The sequence below is a fragment of the Macrobrachium rosenbergii genome, chromosome 21 (genome assembly GCF_040412425.1).
Source record: "Macrobrachium rosenbergii isolate ZJJX-2024 chromosome 21, ASM4041242v1, whole genome shotgun sequence".
Classification (NCBI taxonomy): domain Eukaryota; kingdom Metazoa; phylum Arthropoda; class Malacostraca; order Decapoda; family Palaemonidae; genus Macrobrachium; species Macrobrachium rosenbergii.
Window position 1 is genome coordinate 40576921 of NC_089761.1, and position 17352 is coordinate 40594272.

The window sequence follows — 17352 nt, forward strand, 5'->3', positions numbered from 1 at the left end:
TATATATATATATATATATATATATATATATATATACATATACATACATATATATACACGGTATATGTGTATATATATGCGCGGTTCATCAACATACTAATAACTGTTTTATCATTTATTTTTCTTTAAAATAAAAATGAAACCAGTTATAAATAAATATAAACTGGCATAAAATCATAACAAAGGAAACATCATGCACCCACCATATCTATTCAAAAGGGGACAAAGAATTAAAACGCTTAATTTTCCACAAGCCTCACACACACACCCACACCCACAAGACCACAGCAGAAGCCGCATTGCGTGCTTTCCCCACACTGTGGAGGACACAGCGTTTACACAAAAGAAAAGGGAGCGTTAGCCTATAACAACCGTGGCCCTAGCCTAACCCTCGTAGCCCTTCCGATTAGGAGACTCTTCAAAGAAACTGAGGAACAGCCGTGTTTCGTGTTTGGTGGAACTCGAGTGATGTCTCTTATTGCCTCTACTCAGCTCTGGTTCGATGGGCTCTCTCTCTCTCTCTCTCTCTCTCTCTCTCTCTCTCTCTCTCTCTCTCTCTCGGTTGTGCATGTTTCTATAACCACTGGATTGTTCCATTTTTTGAGAAACATGTACGTATAAATCAGCATCATGTTCTGCCATTTTAAAGTATTCTCTCTCTCTCTCTCAAATTTTTGTATTTATAAACACTACTTTGTGCCATTTTTCAAGTGTCTGTATATGTATAAATTAACATAATTTTTTGCTGTTTTGAAACATTATCTCTCTCTCTCTCTCTCTCTCTCTCTCTCAAATTTGTGTATTAATAAACACTACTTTGTGCCATTTTTTAAGTGTCTGTATATGTATAACAATTTTCTTCTGTTTTAAAGTATTATCTGTCTGTCTCTTTTTTTTTTCTCTGTCTTTTTTTGCCCTCGCCCAGACCCTCAAACTTCTCGACCATGAGCGAATGGATTTCGGGAGTCACTGTGACCCACTGTGACTCATTCCAGACGTCTACTGCTGTCTGTTAGAAGTTGCAGTAATGTTCGGCGTTTTATTGGAAAGGCCTTTGAAAACGGACTTCAAAGTTTAATTTTTTCCCTTCGTTGAACAGTTATAGATTTTTTTCCTCTTTAGTTTCTGGATGTTATGAAGACCAGCTGCATGCCTCTCACACCAGGCTTCTGAAGTTTGCTGCAAGTCTGAGTAAGAGACTCGACCTTTCAGGTTTATTTAGTCTTACAATCGGCAGGAGAGAGGAGGAGGGGGGGAAAAATATTAGTTGGAAAAAAAAAAAAAAAAAAAGACCACTTAAAACATTAGTTGGAAGTAGAAAAAAGACCACTTAAAAAATTAGTTGGGAGTAAAAAAAAAAAAGACCACTTAAAAAAAATTAGTTGGGAGTAAAAAAAAAAGAACACTTAAAAAAATTAGTTGGAAGTAAAAAAAAAAGACAACATAAAAATTAGTTGGAAGTAAAAAAAAATGACCACTTAAAAAAATTAGTTGGAAGTAAAACAGTAAAAAAAACAGTAAAATGTTAGGTCAACATTTATAGCAATTACGCTTGTGGCAAAGGAAGGAGAAAATCCTTTACATATATACATTAGCCCAGGAAGCGACGCGTTGGAAGAAAAGGAAGTTTTAAAATAACGAAATGTCAGCAAGCTTCTCAAAAAGGGCAGTTGAGCGTGGCCAATCGGATTTTCAGATCTTATTAAAGGTAACCATGAAAAGAGCGTTTCGTAATACTCAACAAAATTCTTTGGGAATATAGTCGAAAAATGATATGACAACTTCCGCTTACAGATTTAAGAGAATGAATCAATACCTCTCAAAAGACACGTGACGACTGAAGACACTAGCAAGCACATGAGCATTCACATTATCAAGAAGAAAAAACGTTTTCGAGATTACATTATCAAGGAGAAAAAACGTTTTCGAGATTACAATATCAAGAGGGAAAAGTTTTCGAGACTACATTATCAAGAAGAAAAAACGTTTTCGAGATTACAATATCAAGAGGAAATAGTTTTCGAGATTACACTATCAAGAAGAAAAAAAAAGTTTTCGAGATTACATTATCAAGAAGAAAAAACGTTCCCGAGATCACATTCTAAAGAAGAAAAAACGTTTCCGAGATTAAATTATCAAGAAGAAAAAACGTTTTCGATAGTTACATCAGAAAGTGACTACAGTTTCATTCAAACGTCGTGTTGTAGATTACATTTGACTATTATGTTATTTTCTTCATGCAAGAGTTATTAAAATGTTCACATTTGGTTATAATGTTATTTTCTTCATGAGAGAGTTATTACAATTCTCACAAGTTAAAAAACAAATTCTAGAACCATTTTATAATGTCCTTAATATGTAAACATTGTACGGTTAACATTAGATTAACGGGGTATGGTGCATGAGTTGATGATAAAACTCAGTGGGTATTTGATTAACTCAGGGGTATCATGGGGTACTTGGTTAATTCAAGGGAAACCTTGGCTGATTCAGGGGTATCATGGGGTACTTGGTTAACTCAAGGGGAACCTTGGCTGATTCAGAGGTATCATGGGGAACTTGGTTAACTCAAGAAGAACCTTGGCTGATTCAGGGGCAGCGTGATTAAACCAGAGAGGTGCTTCTAAAATCAAAAGGTTAATTTCATAGGAGACTTAACGGGAAAATGCTTAGAATCCCTGTTTCAAGAGATTATGAAAAAAAAGATACAAGATTCTGTTGTGTTTTAAAAGTGTTGACAGTCTTGCACGAGAGTTCTCATACGTATCTTAAACATCAATCCCTCTTCTGGATTTAACGAGTTACTTGTAAAATATTACTGGAAATGTTTTTTTCAATTTCTTATATAACCTGGATCATTTTCGCCCCACTGGAAGCATTTTATCCTTCGAAACAGGATTTAAACTTAAGCAGATGTTCAATTATTTTTTTTTATACATTTGATAGTGCATAAGACTATAGAACTGTAAATACAAGTGTTTTACAGTCTATAAATACTTATAATATATACAGTATATGTATATGTATATATATAAATATATGTATGTGTGTGCAATCTTCACAGACTCGTATCACAGCCACCTGAGCCACCAACAGCAGCAGCAGCGGCGTTCCAATTCCTTCTGGGTGTGACATGAAAGGACATTTTACGATTGTATTTCTTGAATGCGAAACGGCTATCGCGTGTCTACGTCCACCCAACCCCTTCCCCTCCCCTACCCCAGTCCATCTCGTTCCCCTACCTATCCCCTCCTCCTCCCCCTTCCCCGCCTCCTAAGACTTCCGTGACACACGACTGCACACGGATATATAAAACGCACACGAACACACACTCATATATACATCCATCCACGTGAACACATATACGCACGAACCCAGCCGGCGTTTCTAAGCTACTGCCGCATTACGAGTTGCCGGTTAGTCCAATATCTCATTTTTTTCTCCCGAAGAAGGGAGAGAATTAATCTCGCGTTGGTGCTAATAATAATAACGATAAAAAGAGGATATCTGGAGAGGCCTAAGAAACGTCAGGATGAGCAGCCCTGAATAATGAGAGAGAGAGAGAGAGAGAGAGAGAGAGAGAGAGAGAGAGAGAGAGAGAGAGAGAGAGAGAGAGAGAGGGGTTCATCAACGGCACCGGTGGAACAAGGCGAGTCTTCAGTCTATTTTCACTTTCGTGGAAAGGAGCCTTTATCTATCGTGAAAGCACAGAATCGTCCCCCATTCAGCTGTCATGGCAATATTTCCATCCCCCTTTGTTTTTCCTCGGTTTGTTATCAGCAGAAACCGGCTTCTTCTTCTTCTTCTTCTTCTTCTTCTTCCATGATTTTCACAGGCGATGCCGTATACGGTTCTTGCTGGTCTAAAAATAGTCAAAAACAGTTCTCGGGTTTGCGTTCACAAAAAATTTAAAAAGGAGGAAATTGACATTAATTAGCACGATGGTGCTTGCCAGTCCATACGGTTGCTTTGAAATGGGATGGCACTGATCTTAAAGCATTTCTGATGTTACTTTAAAAGTACAAAAACCACTATACAATGAATATTTTTTATTTTGGTGATTCACACCAAAATTCAAAATATCCTTTGTATAGTGGATTTTGTACTGACAGATATACTCTCAAGATTAGGGCCATTCAATTTTGGAGCAACTTGTTTGTACCGGAAAGCATCCTGCAATTTTGAAGTCCTACCAATTGTCATTTTGTAAAATTATTTTGCCAAGGTAAAATCGACAACTATTTTCACAAGCAATAACTTTTTCGATTTAATATGATAAGTGACCTGACACCCTCTTCACATCGAAAGCGATGTATTTAACCATAAAAAAAAGCGAAAAAATATATCCTGTTCATTCTGGAGCAAAGAAAAAATTGAACTTTACAGAACACGAACAAGTAAAATCCCTTGACACTTTCACTTGAACTGCGCGTCGCAAACTTTACATTTAACCGAGGATCGAGGTTTATGTTACCAAGCGGATGATGACTCTGACTACGACCTTGGCTTAAAGTGGGACCCTCTGCAGTGACCTCGACCTGACTTATTATTACCTGTGGATAGCGCTTCTTAACTACCGCACGTTAAACGCAAGGAAGAAAGAAAAAAAAAGGAAAACAATAAAATAAAGGGATACTGTACACATGCACGTATAAGTTGCTGTAATGTTTTATGCGTCAGCCGATTCCATTGACTTTAGGTAGGTTTTACACGCAGGTGCCACTAAGACTGACGATCCATGCCCAGATCTTGCCCGGAACCGTCAAATCAGAAATAACGTCTGGGCTGGGTATTAGCAGGAAGGTCTAAACTTCAGGGAATATGCCTAAAACAGAAATGGGCATTAATATTATCTGGTAAAACTAAAATAAACAACCGCAATAGGCAACAATGGCAAAACACGAACAACTGCAATTAACAATAGCGGAATGGAGAATCTGCAACAATGACAAGAAAATAACAACTGCAATAAATAACGCATAAAAATAACAACTGTCCTACGCAATAACAGCAAAGTAACAACTGAAATGAACAACAAAAAAAAGCAAAAAACAAATCGGCAAAAACCATGATTCACAATAAAAAAATCTACTGCAATACATAATGTCAACAGACAACTGCAACGATTAACAAGAGTAAAAAAAAAAAGAAAAATGAGTAACACCTGCAATGAAGAACAAGAGAGAGAGAGAGAGAGAGAGAGAGAGAGAGAGAGAGAGAGAAAGGGCAGGGGGACCCAACCGAGCAGCAATTCGGCCACCGTTGCAATATTCTCCCTTTGACTCCAATATCCGGGGAGCAGCAACAACAGCAAGACGTGACGGGAACAAGAGCAATCTTTCAAAATGAGATGAAAGGTGCCGACTTTTAGGGGGGAAGCGCTTGGCTTCGCCTCAAAGCAACAATGACCGTTGTAGATGCTGTTGGTATTATTATTATTATATTATTATTATTATTATTATTATTATTATTGTTATATTACAAGTAATGATAGCTGTTGATTATTATTATTATTATTATTATTATTAGTAGTAGTAGTAGTAGTGATAGCTGATAGTGATGATGATTATCATTATTATTACTAGTAATGATAGCTACTGATTATTATTAATATTATATTTATTATTATTATTATTATTAGTAGTAGTAGTTGTGACAGCGTTTCCTCATTATAGCTAAATGTATCTTTACCCTCAAAAATGACGGTATTATAAGAGAGGGCCGGACGTTAGTATATTGGACATAATCTCCCTGTTTAGACGTGCTGCTGGATAAAGATATCTTCATTTTGCACTCCTCTGCGGAATATGAGAGAGAGAGAGAGAGAGAGAGAGAGAGAGAGAGAGAGAGAGAGAGAGAGAGAGAGAGAGAGAGAGAGAGAGAGAGAGATTGTAAAGGCCCCTATCTGTATATTCATAATTCTAGTTAAAACTTTTTTGCTCTTTTTTTCTTACCATCATCTAGTAATAATCAGTGAAACTCTGAATTTGGAGTTTATATATTAGGTAACTTAATGTTGGCGACCCAGCAAGAAACTAAATATTTAAATAGAAGAATTACATCTATAAAATTGTCTAGATGAAAAAGCTTCCAACTTGGCTATCGCAGGAATGAAATGACATTTGTGAAAGAACTAGAAATAGATATATTGGGCAGAAGAGCACTGCAGAATATAAATATAATATAATACAAGAACATTTATGAAAGAATTGGAAGTCTAAGTATCAGAGAGGAGAGCACTGCAAAATATAAATATAATGAAAAGAATTTGGGAAAACGAGAATGTGAATGAATCAAGTAATGTCGGTTTGAGTTTTGAGATTTGATAATTTTAACAACACTCAATAATTGATGTCCTCCTCCTTCTCCTCCTCCTCCTCCTCCTCCTCCCCATGCTCCTCCTCCTCCTCCAGTTATGCAGGGACCACGAAATTAATCTCTGCAATAAAAGACAAAAGGATATTTCTTTTTAGATAGAAATCGTTGGAGCGCTGTTTTTCCAGACCCTAATTAAGACCACAGTTCGTGGTAATAAAGATATAATGACCCGGGGAAATTATAATAAGCGACAGAATCCGATTAGCAATTTCGAAAAGCAATTCACGAACACGTTTCGTGAGAGAGAGAGAGAGAGAGCGAGAGAGAGAGAGAGAGAGAGAGAGAGAGAGAGAGAGAGAGAGAGAGAGAGAGAGAGAGAGAGAGAGAGAGAGATTACATCAAATCTTAATGATACAAATTTTCGAACTTTCAATTTTTTTTTATCTTATGTATACTTGAAAAACTGAACAGTAACTGTATAAAAACTATATGAAGTCTGTCTGTCAATCTGGCAAAAAACCTCTCTTATTGAAGGCGTTGTGACAAATAGCATTTTTAATCGAATAAGAACCTAATACTGTACAACACTGACAGGTTAAATTCCTAGTTAGCAATAGGATCTTCACGTTAAAAATGGAAATTAATTAATATAATCTAAACAGGCAAAAATCTTAAAACATTCAACTGCAAGATATTAACCACCCTCGCATGACCATTCATTAGAACGTGTTTAAGATCACAAAAGAAAGGATACTTCCTTTTGAGGAAAAATCGCCTCTAACTTGAGAGTGGAAATCTTATCAGGCACGACAAATTGTGTCGACCCCAAAGCCGGTATATATGATCTTAGGCAACAATGTGCTAATCACCCACTTAGTCAATCAGTCAGTTACTTAAGTTTAACTGAGCTAGATTATTTACTCAGTCAACCAATCGACTAATTAAGTTTAATACAACGCAAAATTTCGCCTTTCTTTTTTCGAAATGAAAATACTGCTGAAAGAAACTGACCTCATAAATATTACAGCTACTCCATATCAAATCAAACTTGAGGAATTCAATTGTCTTAAGATTTTGCAATCTTCAAAACTGAAAGGATTATTCTCCAGGCCTCACAAACTCAAAACATTTCAGCTCTGCGACCCCCAATGATTTTCTGTCATGATTTTCAAAGTAAATTCTAGGCGAATATTCGGGTGTATCCATATTCCCATACGTAAACGGAATGTTCCCAATACTGGCGTGGGGCTGGCTGTCAGCTAACCCGGGAAATTAAGAGAGGGCCATACAAATGTGACTAAATATTCTGTAAATATTGGAAAAATGCAGACAATTTTTCTGAACGTAAAATGATTAATACTTGTGGTAAATAGAACCATAACTACAGAGCTTTTCAGACTCATTACAGCAACAATGATACCTCGACAAACATTACTGGTGTGCCGACACCTACTCTACGGAAAAATCAGCCCCATGTCCACATCTTGACTACTGAGGACTCGACACCATTGATATTGATACAGACGTTTCAAAGATTTTTATTTAGTTTTTTTTCATGGACCAGTCAACCTCTTTTGTCATTAGGGAGCAGAAAGGGGTCGAAATGACAGTAATTTCAAACTTATGCAAGGAAATAAGAGAACAGATATGATGAATAAGAATAATAAGAGCAATAGCAACATTACATAGGACGGAATCATAATTACGAAGCACATCTCCGACAGGACACCGATTTCATAGCTATTAGAAGAGATAAGAAAATAAATATGACGAATAAGAACAACCATATGAGCAATAACAACATTACGTAGGACGGAATCGTAATTACGAGGCAGCTCCCCGACACGGAATTAACCGAAAGGTGGGAGGTCACTGGACAGAGAGATAGGAGGAGGAGGAGGGGGAGGAGGTATCGGGAGCCATTCCGAGAAGTCCTTCGGCGTACACAATGGGAGATCGTTAACCCCACGATTCCAGTCGAATCCTCGGTCTCTCGATTAGAAATGATGAAAAGAGAGGCTCTCCTCCGGAAAAGGACACCGAGGGAGTGGGATTCCATTCACCGGAGAGATTCTCTTCTCCTCCTCCTTCGCCCATTCTTATATTTCATTTCTCTTATGACCTTAAAAAAAGGAGTAAAAGAAGAAGAAGAAGAAGAGCCCAAGGCCGGAACTATCAATCATGGTGATAAGTAAGATTTGGAGGCGATAAAGGATCTGAAATCGTTCGTTTTCTTCCAGTTTGACAATTTGATCATTCGTCGCGTCCGCTTTTACAGTTCTTTCAATTGATTGTTTTATTGAAAGGAAGTTTTACATTAGTATAGATGATAAGGTCGTCTTTCCTTAACTAAAATAAAGCAGATATACAAACAAGTTAAATAACGTAATTTTCTCAAAACGCTTTATTGTTTTACCGAATAGAGGTCTTACATTTCAAGAAGTAATATTCCTTATAGCAAAAATACAGAGTATAAATTCGTCTTTCTCTATCTAAAATAAAGTAGATGGGTTATACCATCAACGTGACTAACGTCATTTTCTCGCATCATTTTCTACGGGACTCGGAGACAGCGAAAGTGCCTCAAAACTTTCCTCGACGGGGAAAGTGAATTCGTCCTATTTACTTCAACCGAGTCGAGAGTTGACAAACAATCCTTATCTCTCTCCACTCACAGCCCCTCTCCTGAAGGACGCCCCTTTCTGTACATGATGATGATGATGGCGTTTTTGTTTTCATTTTTCTTTTTGGTTAGACGTCGTGATTTAAAAGGAATTTCAATTTTAAAAAATGAACAAGAAAAAAAAAAATCCTTCGCTTTCTACTAGAAGACATTCTATGGAATTTTAACCTTTAGTAAGGGACATTCGAAGGTGTAAGCCACTGTATTGGCAAATATATTATATAGATTGTGTTTTAAACCCCCAAAATATACACTACTGTCATGTCCGCATTAAGAAAAACTTTGTTTTCTTCGATAAAAGATAATCAAAATCAGAACCACCATTGGAGGTCGTCAGTCACTAGAGATCTTTGCTTGAAGGGTGTTAATAAAACAAATATGTAAATGAATAAATAAATATATAAATAAATAACAGATACTGAGTGAAATCATATCTCGAAGTCCAATCAAGCATCTTTCTTCAATAGATATAGTTCAAAACTTCCTCTCCATGTTCCTTTAGCCTGACCGGATAAAAGAGGGGGGGAGGGAGAGAATAAATAAAAGGTAAACGCTCCTGTATCAAAGTGTTGATGAAACTTACAAAAGGCCTTAGGTGTCTACCGTGAAGACTTAGGTCGCATCAGGCCTATGAAAGCAACAGTGTGAGCTTAAAATTTATGTAATAATCCGATTTCTCGACTTTTACTCATTAAACAACTTAACTACATTATTTAATATGTAAAACAACTGAATAATTTTAATTACCAATGTGCTCTTCTCAAAACTATCGCAAACTGAAATCCGTATGACGTGGAAATAATGAATACCTATTTGCAAAGTCAAGCCGATTTTGGTCAGTCCCTCACAAAATTCACTTTCAGAAAGTGACATTTTTTTTATTTCATTTGTTTCCCTTAATTCCCACTACTCTTACAGGACCAAGCTTGTTTAGAGGGATCTTCACAAGAAAAAATAATCATATGATAAGTTTCCAAAGCCTTCATTTAAAAATGTTAGAAATGATCAAATTCGCATAAGCTTCGCAGCAACTGAACTATCACGTGACAACTGACCTCAGTAGCTTTTACCTTATCCACTAAAGATGTTATAATAACCAAAAGTTATCAAAAAATAAATATAAAGAATAAATATATAAAAAGTATCGAGTACTCCCACTGTTATGAACAAAGCCTTTCTCCATCATCAGTGCGGAACGGAATGTAATAAAAACGTGTAACCGAACTTTATCAGGAAACCCCCCAAAATAAAGCCTAAAAGAACGACCACTATGCGGACCGACGAACGACCGTAACGTGCCGTTGGCAACCAGATCTTATTTAAAGTTTATAACGGACGTTAATTCCCAAAATGGACCTGTCGTTTCATGTTCTTTGTGGCACATATACTGAGTTACTAAGAATTAAAGAATAGGCGAGACGGGAATAAGTATGACGGAACTTCAGAGTTATAATAGAAAAGCATTTGCAGTGAAGAGAAATATAGAGGAACTTGATAATAATCATAGGAAAAGCCTATGAAAAGAAGATAAAAAAATGTTGAACACACACTCAACCACAAACTCACAAAGGCACAGCGTGATAATAACTGCACACAACTGCCCAAGAAAGCCCGAAAAGTTTTAATGGGAAAAATGCAAGACAAAAACACGAAAATACTAAAGAAAAGAAGAAAGAAAGCTGGCACAAAAAAATCCTCTGAATAAAATATGAGCCGGGGGTCCCAAATGTATGCTGATAAACGCGGATCGGTTTATTATACACTAAAAAGGAAGAAGAATCCGTCTCTGTTGCTTGGAAACTGCCTTCGATTCGTGAAGTTTAAGCCCGATGATGTGGAATTGTTGTCGTTTTAGGGATTCCACTGAACTGGGGAGTGGGGGGGAGGAAGGGGAAGTGTTATTTGGGGCATTCAGAATGATTGGCGAAAGGGGGAGGGTTGGGGGGGGGGAGGTTAGGTTGGTATTTCAGGAATTCAGACGAATTAAGGGCGAGGGAAATTTGGGCACTAACTTTGCGCGTTCTCTTTATGCGGTCTTCATCGGAATGGAATCACTTTCTTATTGATTCCTAAAACACGAGGTCGTTGTTTCTAGACTGGGTGTGTCGTAAACTTTCCTTGAAGAATTCCAAAATGGGAAAAAAAGCCATCGCAATCTCGTGAAGTCTAAAATAAGAGGCATTAGTTCCTTCTTAAAGATCAAAATAAATCAGGGATTATTATTTTCTTTCAAAAAGATTTCAAAAACAAGAATGTCTTCGCAGTATTTTCACTTTCAAAAAGATTTCAAAAATAAAGTCTTCGCAATATTTTCAAAGTCCAAAATACTAGAGGCATTTTCATGGTCTTTGGAAAAATACCAAAACAATAAAGCACTCACATTTTCTTTAGTTAGTTTAAAAGGAATATGAAACATGAACTATAATGTATTAATCAAACACTTACTTCATCTTCAAACAAGCGGAAATAATCTTAGAACTACTTAACACACACAGCTAGGCAGCAGTCTTGGGATGAGATGTCCACCTGAAAACTCCAGGAGGCTTTTCAAAGATAAAGAGAAAATTTTAATACTAGCCTACAAATATATCAGACATGCTCAAATCTAAATTACATTGATGTCGAGCGAAAATTTCATAATTGAGGAATTAAAAGTAGAAGAATGTAATGAAGTCAAGGCATGGGGAAAGTTGCAAAAATTAGAACGCTTTAGAACAAGTTGCTCAGGGACCACACAGGAATAAAGTTGCAAAAAGAATGCGCATATCAGAATACCCTAACAAGAGAAGTCTCACGAAAAATACATGAGAATACAGGAAAAAGTCTCTGAAAAAGATCATTATACAAGAAGCTGCATCATGAAAGCGCATAGGAAGAACTCACAAAAAAAAAAAAAAAATCGAAAAATTCAAAGCAGCTTTATTAAAAGAACACATGAAAAACAGATGCAATAAAAACGCATGAAACACGTTTCTCCTTTGTGAAACGCATGAAACACGTTTCTCCTTTGTAATATACTTCGGGCAATTCCTATTTCCAGGGAAACTTAGCTGCAATTCATCAACCTTTGTGTCCCATCGCTCCAAAGAGAGAGAAAAAACGGGTAAAACTGAAGAGTAACTTTCAGACTCGAAAGAGGCAATAATTATACACAGGCTGCTGTTTTACTTTAGAGAGAGAAAGAACAAGACTGTGTGTTTTCAGTCTCAGTATGAAGAATTAGTTGTGTAGAGAGTAATCCTGAAAAAAAAAAAAAAAAAAATGATAAAATTCGGCAGATCTTGTCGCCAAATAGTACTGAAAAAGTGTAAAAAAAAAAATTACAAAATAAAAACGCTCACGATTTATATAAAAAAATATGCTGAATTCCAGCGAATTCAACGACAACTTATACATCTCAGTTCTTCGGGGTAAAAAAAAAAAAAAACCAGGTCTCCAAAATGGCGAAGCAAACAACCAGCCCATACAAATACGAATATACACAATAAACGGGATACAGAATATGCACCAAAGAGCACATCCTACTATAACAGGGATTCCAGACAGAAAACGAATACCTCTGCGCCTCCTTACCATACGACTACCTAGGGATACAACCTTGGATACGAGTAAATCCTTTTCCCCCCCTCGTATCGCAGTCTGAAGTGAGGAAGGGAAATCTCTTCATTACAAAATAAGATTCCTCTGAGGAAAAAATAAAACAAAAGCACTACGAGGCGCCGTGTTGGGTGCGTTACACCGCGACAAAAGACAGAAGCAAAGCGCACTCTTTTAATGTAGGGGTCACTGCAGAAAATGAGGGGAGGATGGGGGAGGATAGTGGGGGGTAGGGAGGGGAGGGTGGAGCAGACTTTTCTCCTTCAATTCGACCACATTCCCCAACAACACACAAATGAATTTCATATTGCTTGTTTTTAGATGAGACGAATTCAAATAACCATTAAAATTTGCGGCCGGTACCTTAGGAATAAATATGTGTTTTAAGTAAGTATAATACTAATAGCAATAATAAAAATTGCTTCCAGAAACTAAAATAATTGTAGATTCTACTTCATCACCATAACAGCACACAACACTGAACCAGTAAAAAAAACTTCAATCATTTCCCTTTCCTAAGAAGCAATAAGAAAAGCGACCACTGGCAAACCACCCTACCAAAATAAAAAAAAAAATTTAAACAAGTTTATCAAAGAAGCTAAAACTGTGAAATTCTTGAAAAAGGAGAAGAAGAAGAAGAAGAAGAAGAAGAAGAAGAAGAAGAAGAAGAAGAAGAAGAAGAAGAAGACGTCGGCAACGTGCCGTACAAAGAGGAATGCGGCAGAGAAGGGGCGAACAGAGCCAGCGGTAGTTTCGATGATTCATTCCCACTTTATCGATTGCGGGGCGACGACGGCAACTTCAGAATTGATTCGGTTTCGTGAATGAATAAGAAATAATTCCCCTTTCTTCGTCTGAATGCTGTCTTGCACGGTGAGGCTTTCGGTCGAGGGTGGATGCATTTCCTAAAAATTCCATCTAATATATATATATATATATATATATATATATATATATATATATATATATATATATATATATATATATATATATATATATATATATATATATATATAACATAACAGAGAAAAGACAGAGACAAAATCAGCTCCTTCCTCAGCTATTATGCCAGCTGCAATTCTCTGTTTTCTCCAGCCAGGAACACCTATTAGAAGGCCAGGCGCTTTTATTTTCCTTCCATTCACCGGCATATATCGCCTATGCATGAAGCGGGGGAGAGAGAGAGAGAGAGAGAGAGAGAGAGAGAGAGAGAGAGAGAGAGAGAGAGAGAGAGAGAAACGTTCTCATTCGACTGGCGAATAAAAGAAGAAAAAACCTTGCATTCAGGAGGAAAAGAAAGAAAAGGAAATATTCGTAAATGTTAAACCACCAAAAAATGGGAGTCGAGCGAATCGGCTTGTAGCGGCGATAACTGCGGGTTCAAGATTAGCAACCGGCTCAGTATATGGAGGATTGATCAATTGAAGAATGAGAGAGAGAGAGAGAGAGAGAGAGAGAGAGAGAGAGAGAGAGAGAGAGAGAGAGAAGAGAAAGATGACGTCCAGATTCCTCAGAGAGAACAAAAGATGGAGAGAGAGAGAGAGAGGAATTACGGCAGATTCCTCAATCCTGACCACAGAATGACGTCCAGAAAAGTGTGTGTGAGAGAGAGAAAGAGAGAGAGAGGGTGTTAAAGTATTAGCTCTTATATTAAAAAATGAGTAACTGAAAGGGGTGTTAATTGTAACTGCCTACACGATGACAGTCACTTGATGTATGTCCTAGAGTACTGAAGATTCTACATGTACGATCCCACACAAACACATATGCATATAACCAAGAGTATACACGCAAACATGTTTATAGAGAAACGTTTCACTTGAAGTACGTTCAAGTATTTCACGCGGAAGAAGAAGAAGAAGAAGATAGTAAAAAATGCTTCTATGCGAATCTTCTGTTTATTCGAGATCATAATTATCTTCACACAAGATTCAAAACAACTTCTAAGGCGAGACCTCACTTCAACAGAACGCAACCCCTAAATAATCTTTGCCTTATTCCTCGTTCCCGCACTGCACCAAAGTATTACTAAGTACCGCCCCCATCACATCAAAGTCCACGTATCAGGAATTTACGAAAGCTTCACGAGAGAGAGAGAGAGAGAGAGAGAGAGAGAGAGAGAGAGAGAGAGAGAGAGAGAGAGAGAGAGAGGGAATCTAAAGTGAACAAGAAGACATCATGATCAATGGCACGATTCCAGAATGTTCCACTGGAGTTCTACCAATCGTGTCGCGACCGGCTGATTTAACGCCCCCTCTCCCCCCCTCCCCCCTCAGGCAGGGCAACTCTCGAAAGGTCATCTAAAAAACGTACGAAAATTCATAGACTGGACGTTGTCTGCCCCCTGGAGAACCGTCGGGTATTTTATGTACAAATGCCATGGCTGTCAAGTCTCCAATAGCTTTTATAAAAATATAATACAAAGTAAGAAATTAATTCACTGCAGTAGTTTTCAAAATCTTTTATGAAAAAGAAAATACCATACAAGGAATGAATTCATTGCAGTAACAGGCTATCCGATTGATAAAACTGTCTGAAATGAGGAAGTTTTGAAAATAAAGAATGGAAATGGATGGTAATGATGATAAGGGTCTTTGATCAAGACAAGTACACTAGACATTTCAACAGAAAATTATTTAACAAAATGGTGATAACAGTTGAATGCGGATCAAACTCCAGCATACCAGACCTTTCTACAAATATTTAACACAAACTAACATACACACACATATACGTACAAACACACACACACACGTACACACCACACGGATATAATCCTGAAAATACCCTGACACAAATAAAATCGTTCAAACTACTGAGATTTCCCAGTACTGCAGAAACGAATCGATCTCTCATCATACTGCGAAAACTCATAATAAATCATTATTCATATTGTCATGGAGCTGCAACTCCATGACAAAGTAGAGAGAGAGAGAGAGAGAGAGAGAGAGAGAGAGAGAGAGAGAGAGAGAGAGAGAGAGAGAGAGAGAGAGAGAGATCCTTAAGAAAATTCGAAAAAGATTTCAAAATGATGACAATGGTTCCTTTCGACATAAAAGTCCTCCTACCTCTTCTGAAGGTCAAAAATTATTTTTACCTGCTCCGTGACAAAAATAAAGAGGGATTTGGTATCAACTGATTGAATAAAAATTTTTTTTGGAAAAAATGTAACTCTTGAACCCAGTCAGTTCTTATAAAGTCTTGGGTAAAAATTGCAATATATGAAAAAATGGAGAAGTTAACAGTATACTAAGGAGAAGGGGAGGGGATTCCTAAAGCACTCTCACCACTGTTCTCGGGAGCGGCACCGACCACACCCTCACAATCCACAACACACACTGAATTGACCAACACCCAGCACACTCTTAAGTAGCTACCGATGCGTCTAGCACTGCTGGGTCACTGCTGTTGAATCTCCGCCCGTCTCCTTCCCCTTCTTGCTTTTTTTTTTCTTTTTTATGTAGCGAAGTCTGGGTGCCAGCCTCTTAATCTCTATTCACATGGGATTATGGGTTAATGGGTGCACACGACGACTGTGGGGGTGAATTATTCATGGGTGGGGTGTGGGTTTCCAAAAACGGCCCGAGGAAGAAAAAAAAAAAGGTGGGATTTCCGTGACAAGAGAGGAGGGGATGTGTGAGTGTGTTTGTATGTGTGGGTGGGCAGTGGGTGTTTCGTTCGCGGCGGAGGCACCCGTCCCTCTGCAGCAGGAATGCGGGAGGGCGCCCATCGTTGCCGACACCCAAATAATCGCTGCCGTCCAACACCAATTCGCCTCATTTCGCCGTTCATTTCCGTCCACTCCCCATTCGAGCAGGGGCTTTTTCGCCACGGCAGAGAGAGGAGACGTCGAGTGGCCGCCTTCGGGGTAAACTCAACAAGGGAGAAACAAACGAGGCGCGGAGCGCGATGAGAAACATGACAAAAAGGCAAGTGGCAACACCACAGGATAGGCTGAAGTGGTTTCCCATTGCCACCGGCATGACAGAAAGAGAGAGAGAGAGGGAGAGAGAGAAAAAGAGAGCGAGAGAGAGAGAGGAGAGAGAGACAGGGAGTGAGAGAGCCATAGAGAGAAAGACAGTTCCTCCTTCATAGGCACCGTGACATGATAAAAGAACGAACGCTTTTTAAATTATAAAAACAAAAGAAGAACGTCACGAGAGGAAAAAATCGTCATTGCATTGGCAACCTGCAATGGATAACGGCTGCTCAAAGGGGGTCTATCTAGCGGTTTCTAAAGCATGGAAGCCGTTAGCGGTGAGAGAGAGAGAGAGAGAGAGAGAGAGAGAGAGAGAGAGAGAGAGAGAGAGAGAGGGGGGAGGGGGGGAGGGGAGGGGGGGGCAGCAGTAGTAGTAGTGTTGCAGGAGCGAAGGAGCATAATGCTCCCCTTCCCCTTCCAAATATATCCCCCTTCCCAAAAACGAGTCATCACTTACACACGCGCGCACGCACGCACGCAATCCCTCACCACCACCAGATTATTAAAGCGTCCACTCACTCAAGACATTCAAGATTTTAATTTTTTTCCTCCCAAACTCTACGCACATCAGACATGACAGTTAATTTATTGCTTGGGAAGAAGAAGCAAAAGAAAAAAGCTCAATATCAGATTGTGCTTGCCAGATGATCAGTGCTTGAAAACGTCTTCTTCCTTGTTCCCATGGAACCCCTCCTCCCAAAGTTCAACTGACCCTTCCCCCAAAAGACTCGAACCCCGTCAGCAAGGAAGGAAATCGAGCGGGCGGCACTGTGCT

General features: G+C 38.3%; 1 protein-coding gene across 1 annotated transcript in view; it reads left to right on the forward strand.

Moving 5' to 3' along the window:
* Positions 1–13422, forward strand: part of LOC136849461 (GTPase activating protein homolog 4-like) — a 39380-nt gene extending 25958 nt beyond the window's left edge. Inside the window, exon 3 of the mRNA XM_067122811.1 lies at positions 13223–13422. Within this exon, the coding sequence (XP_066978912.1) occupies positions 13223–13422 (200 nt within the window). The remainder of the gene's footprint in view (positions 1–13222) is intronic.
* Positions 13423–17352: the final 3930 nt, after the last annotated feature.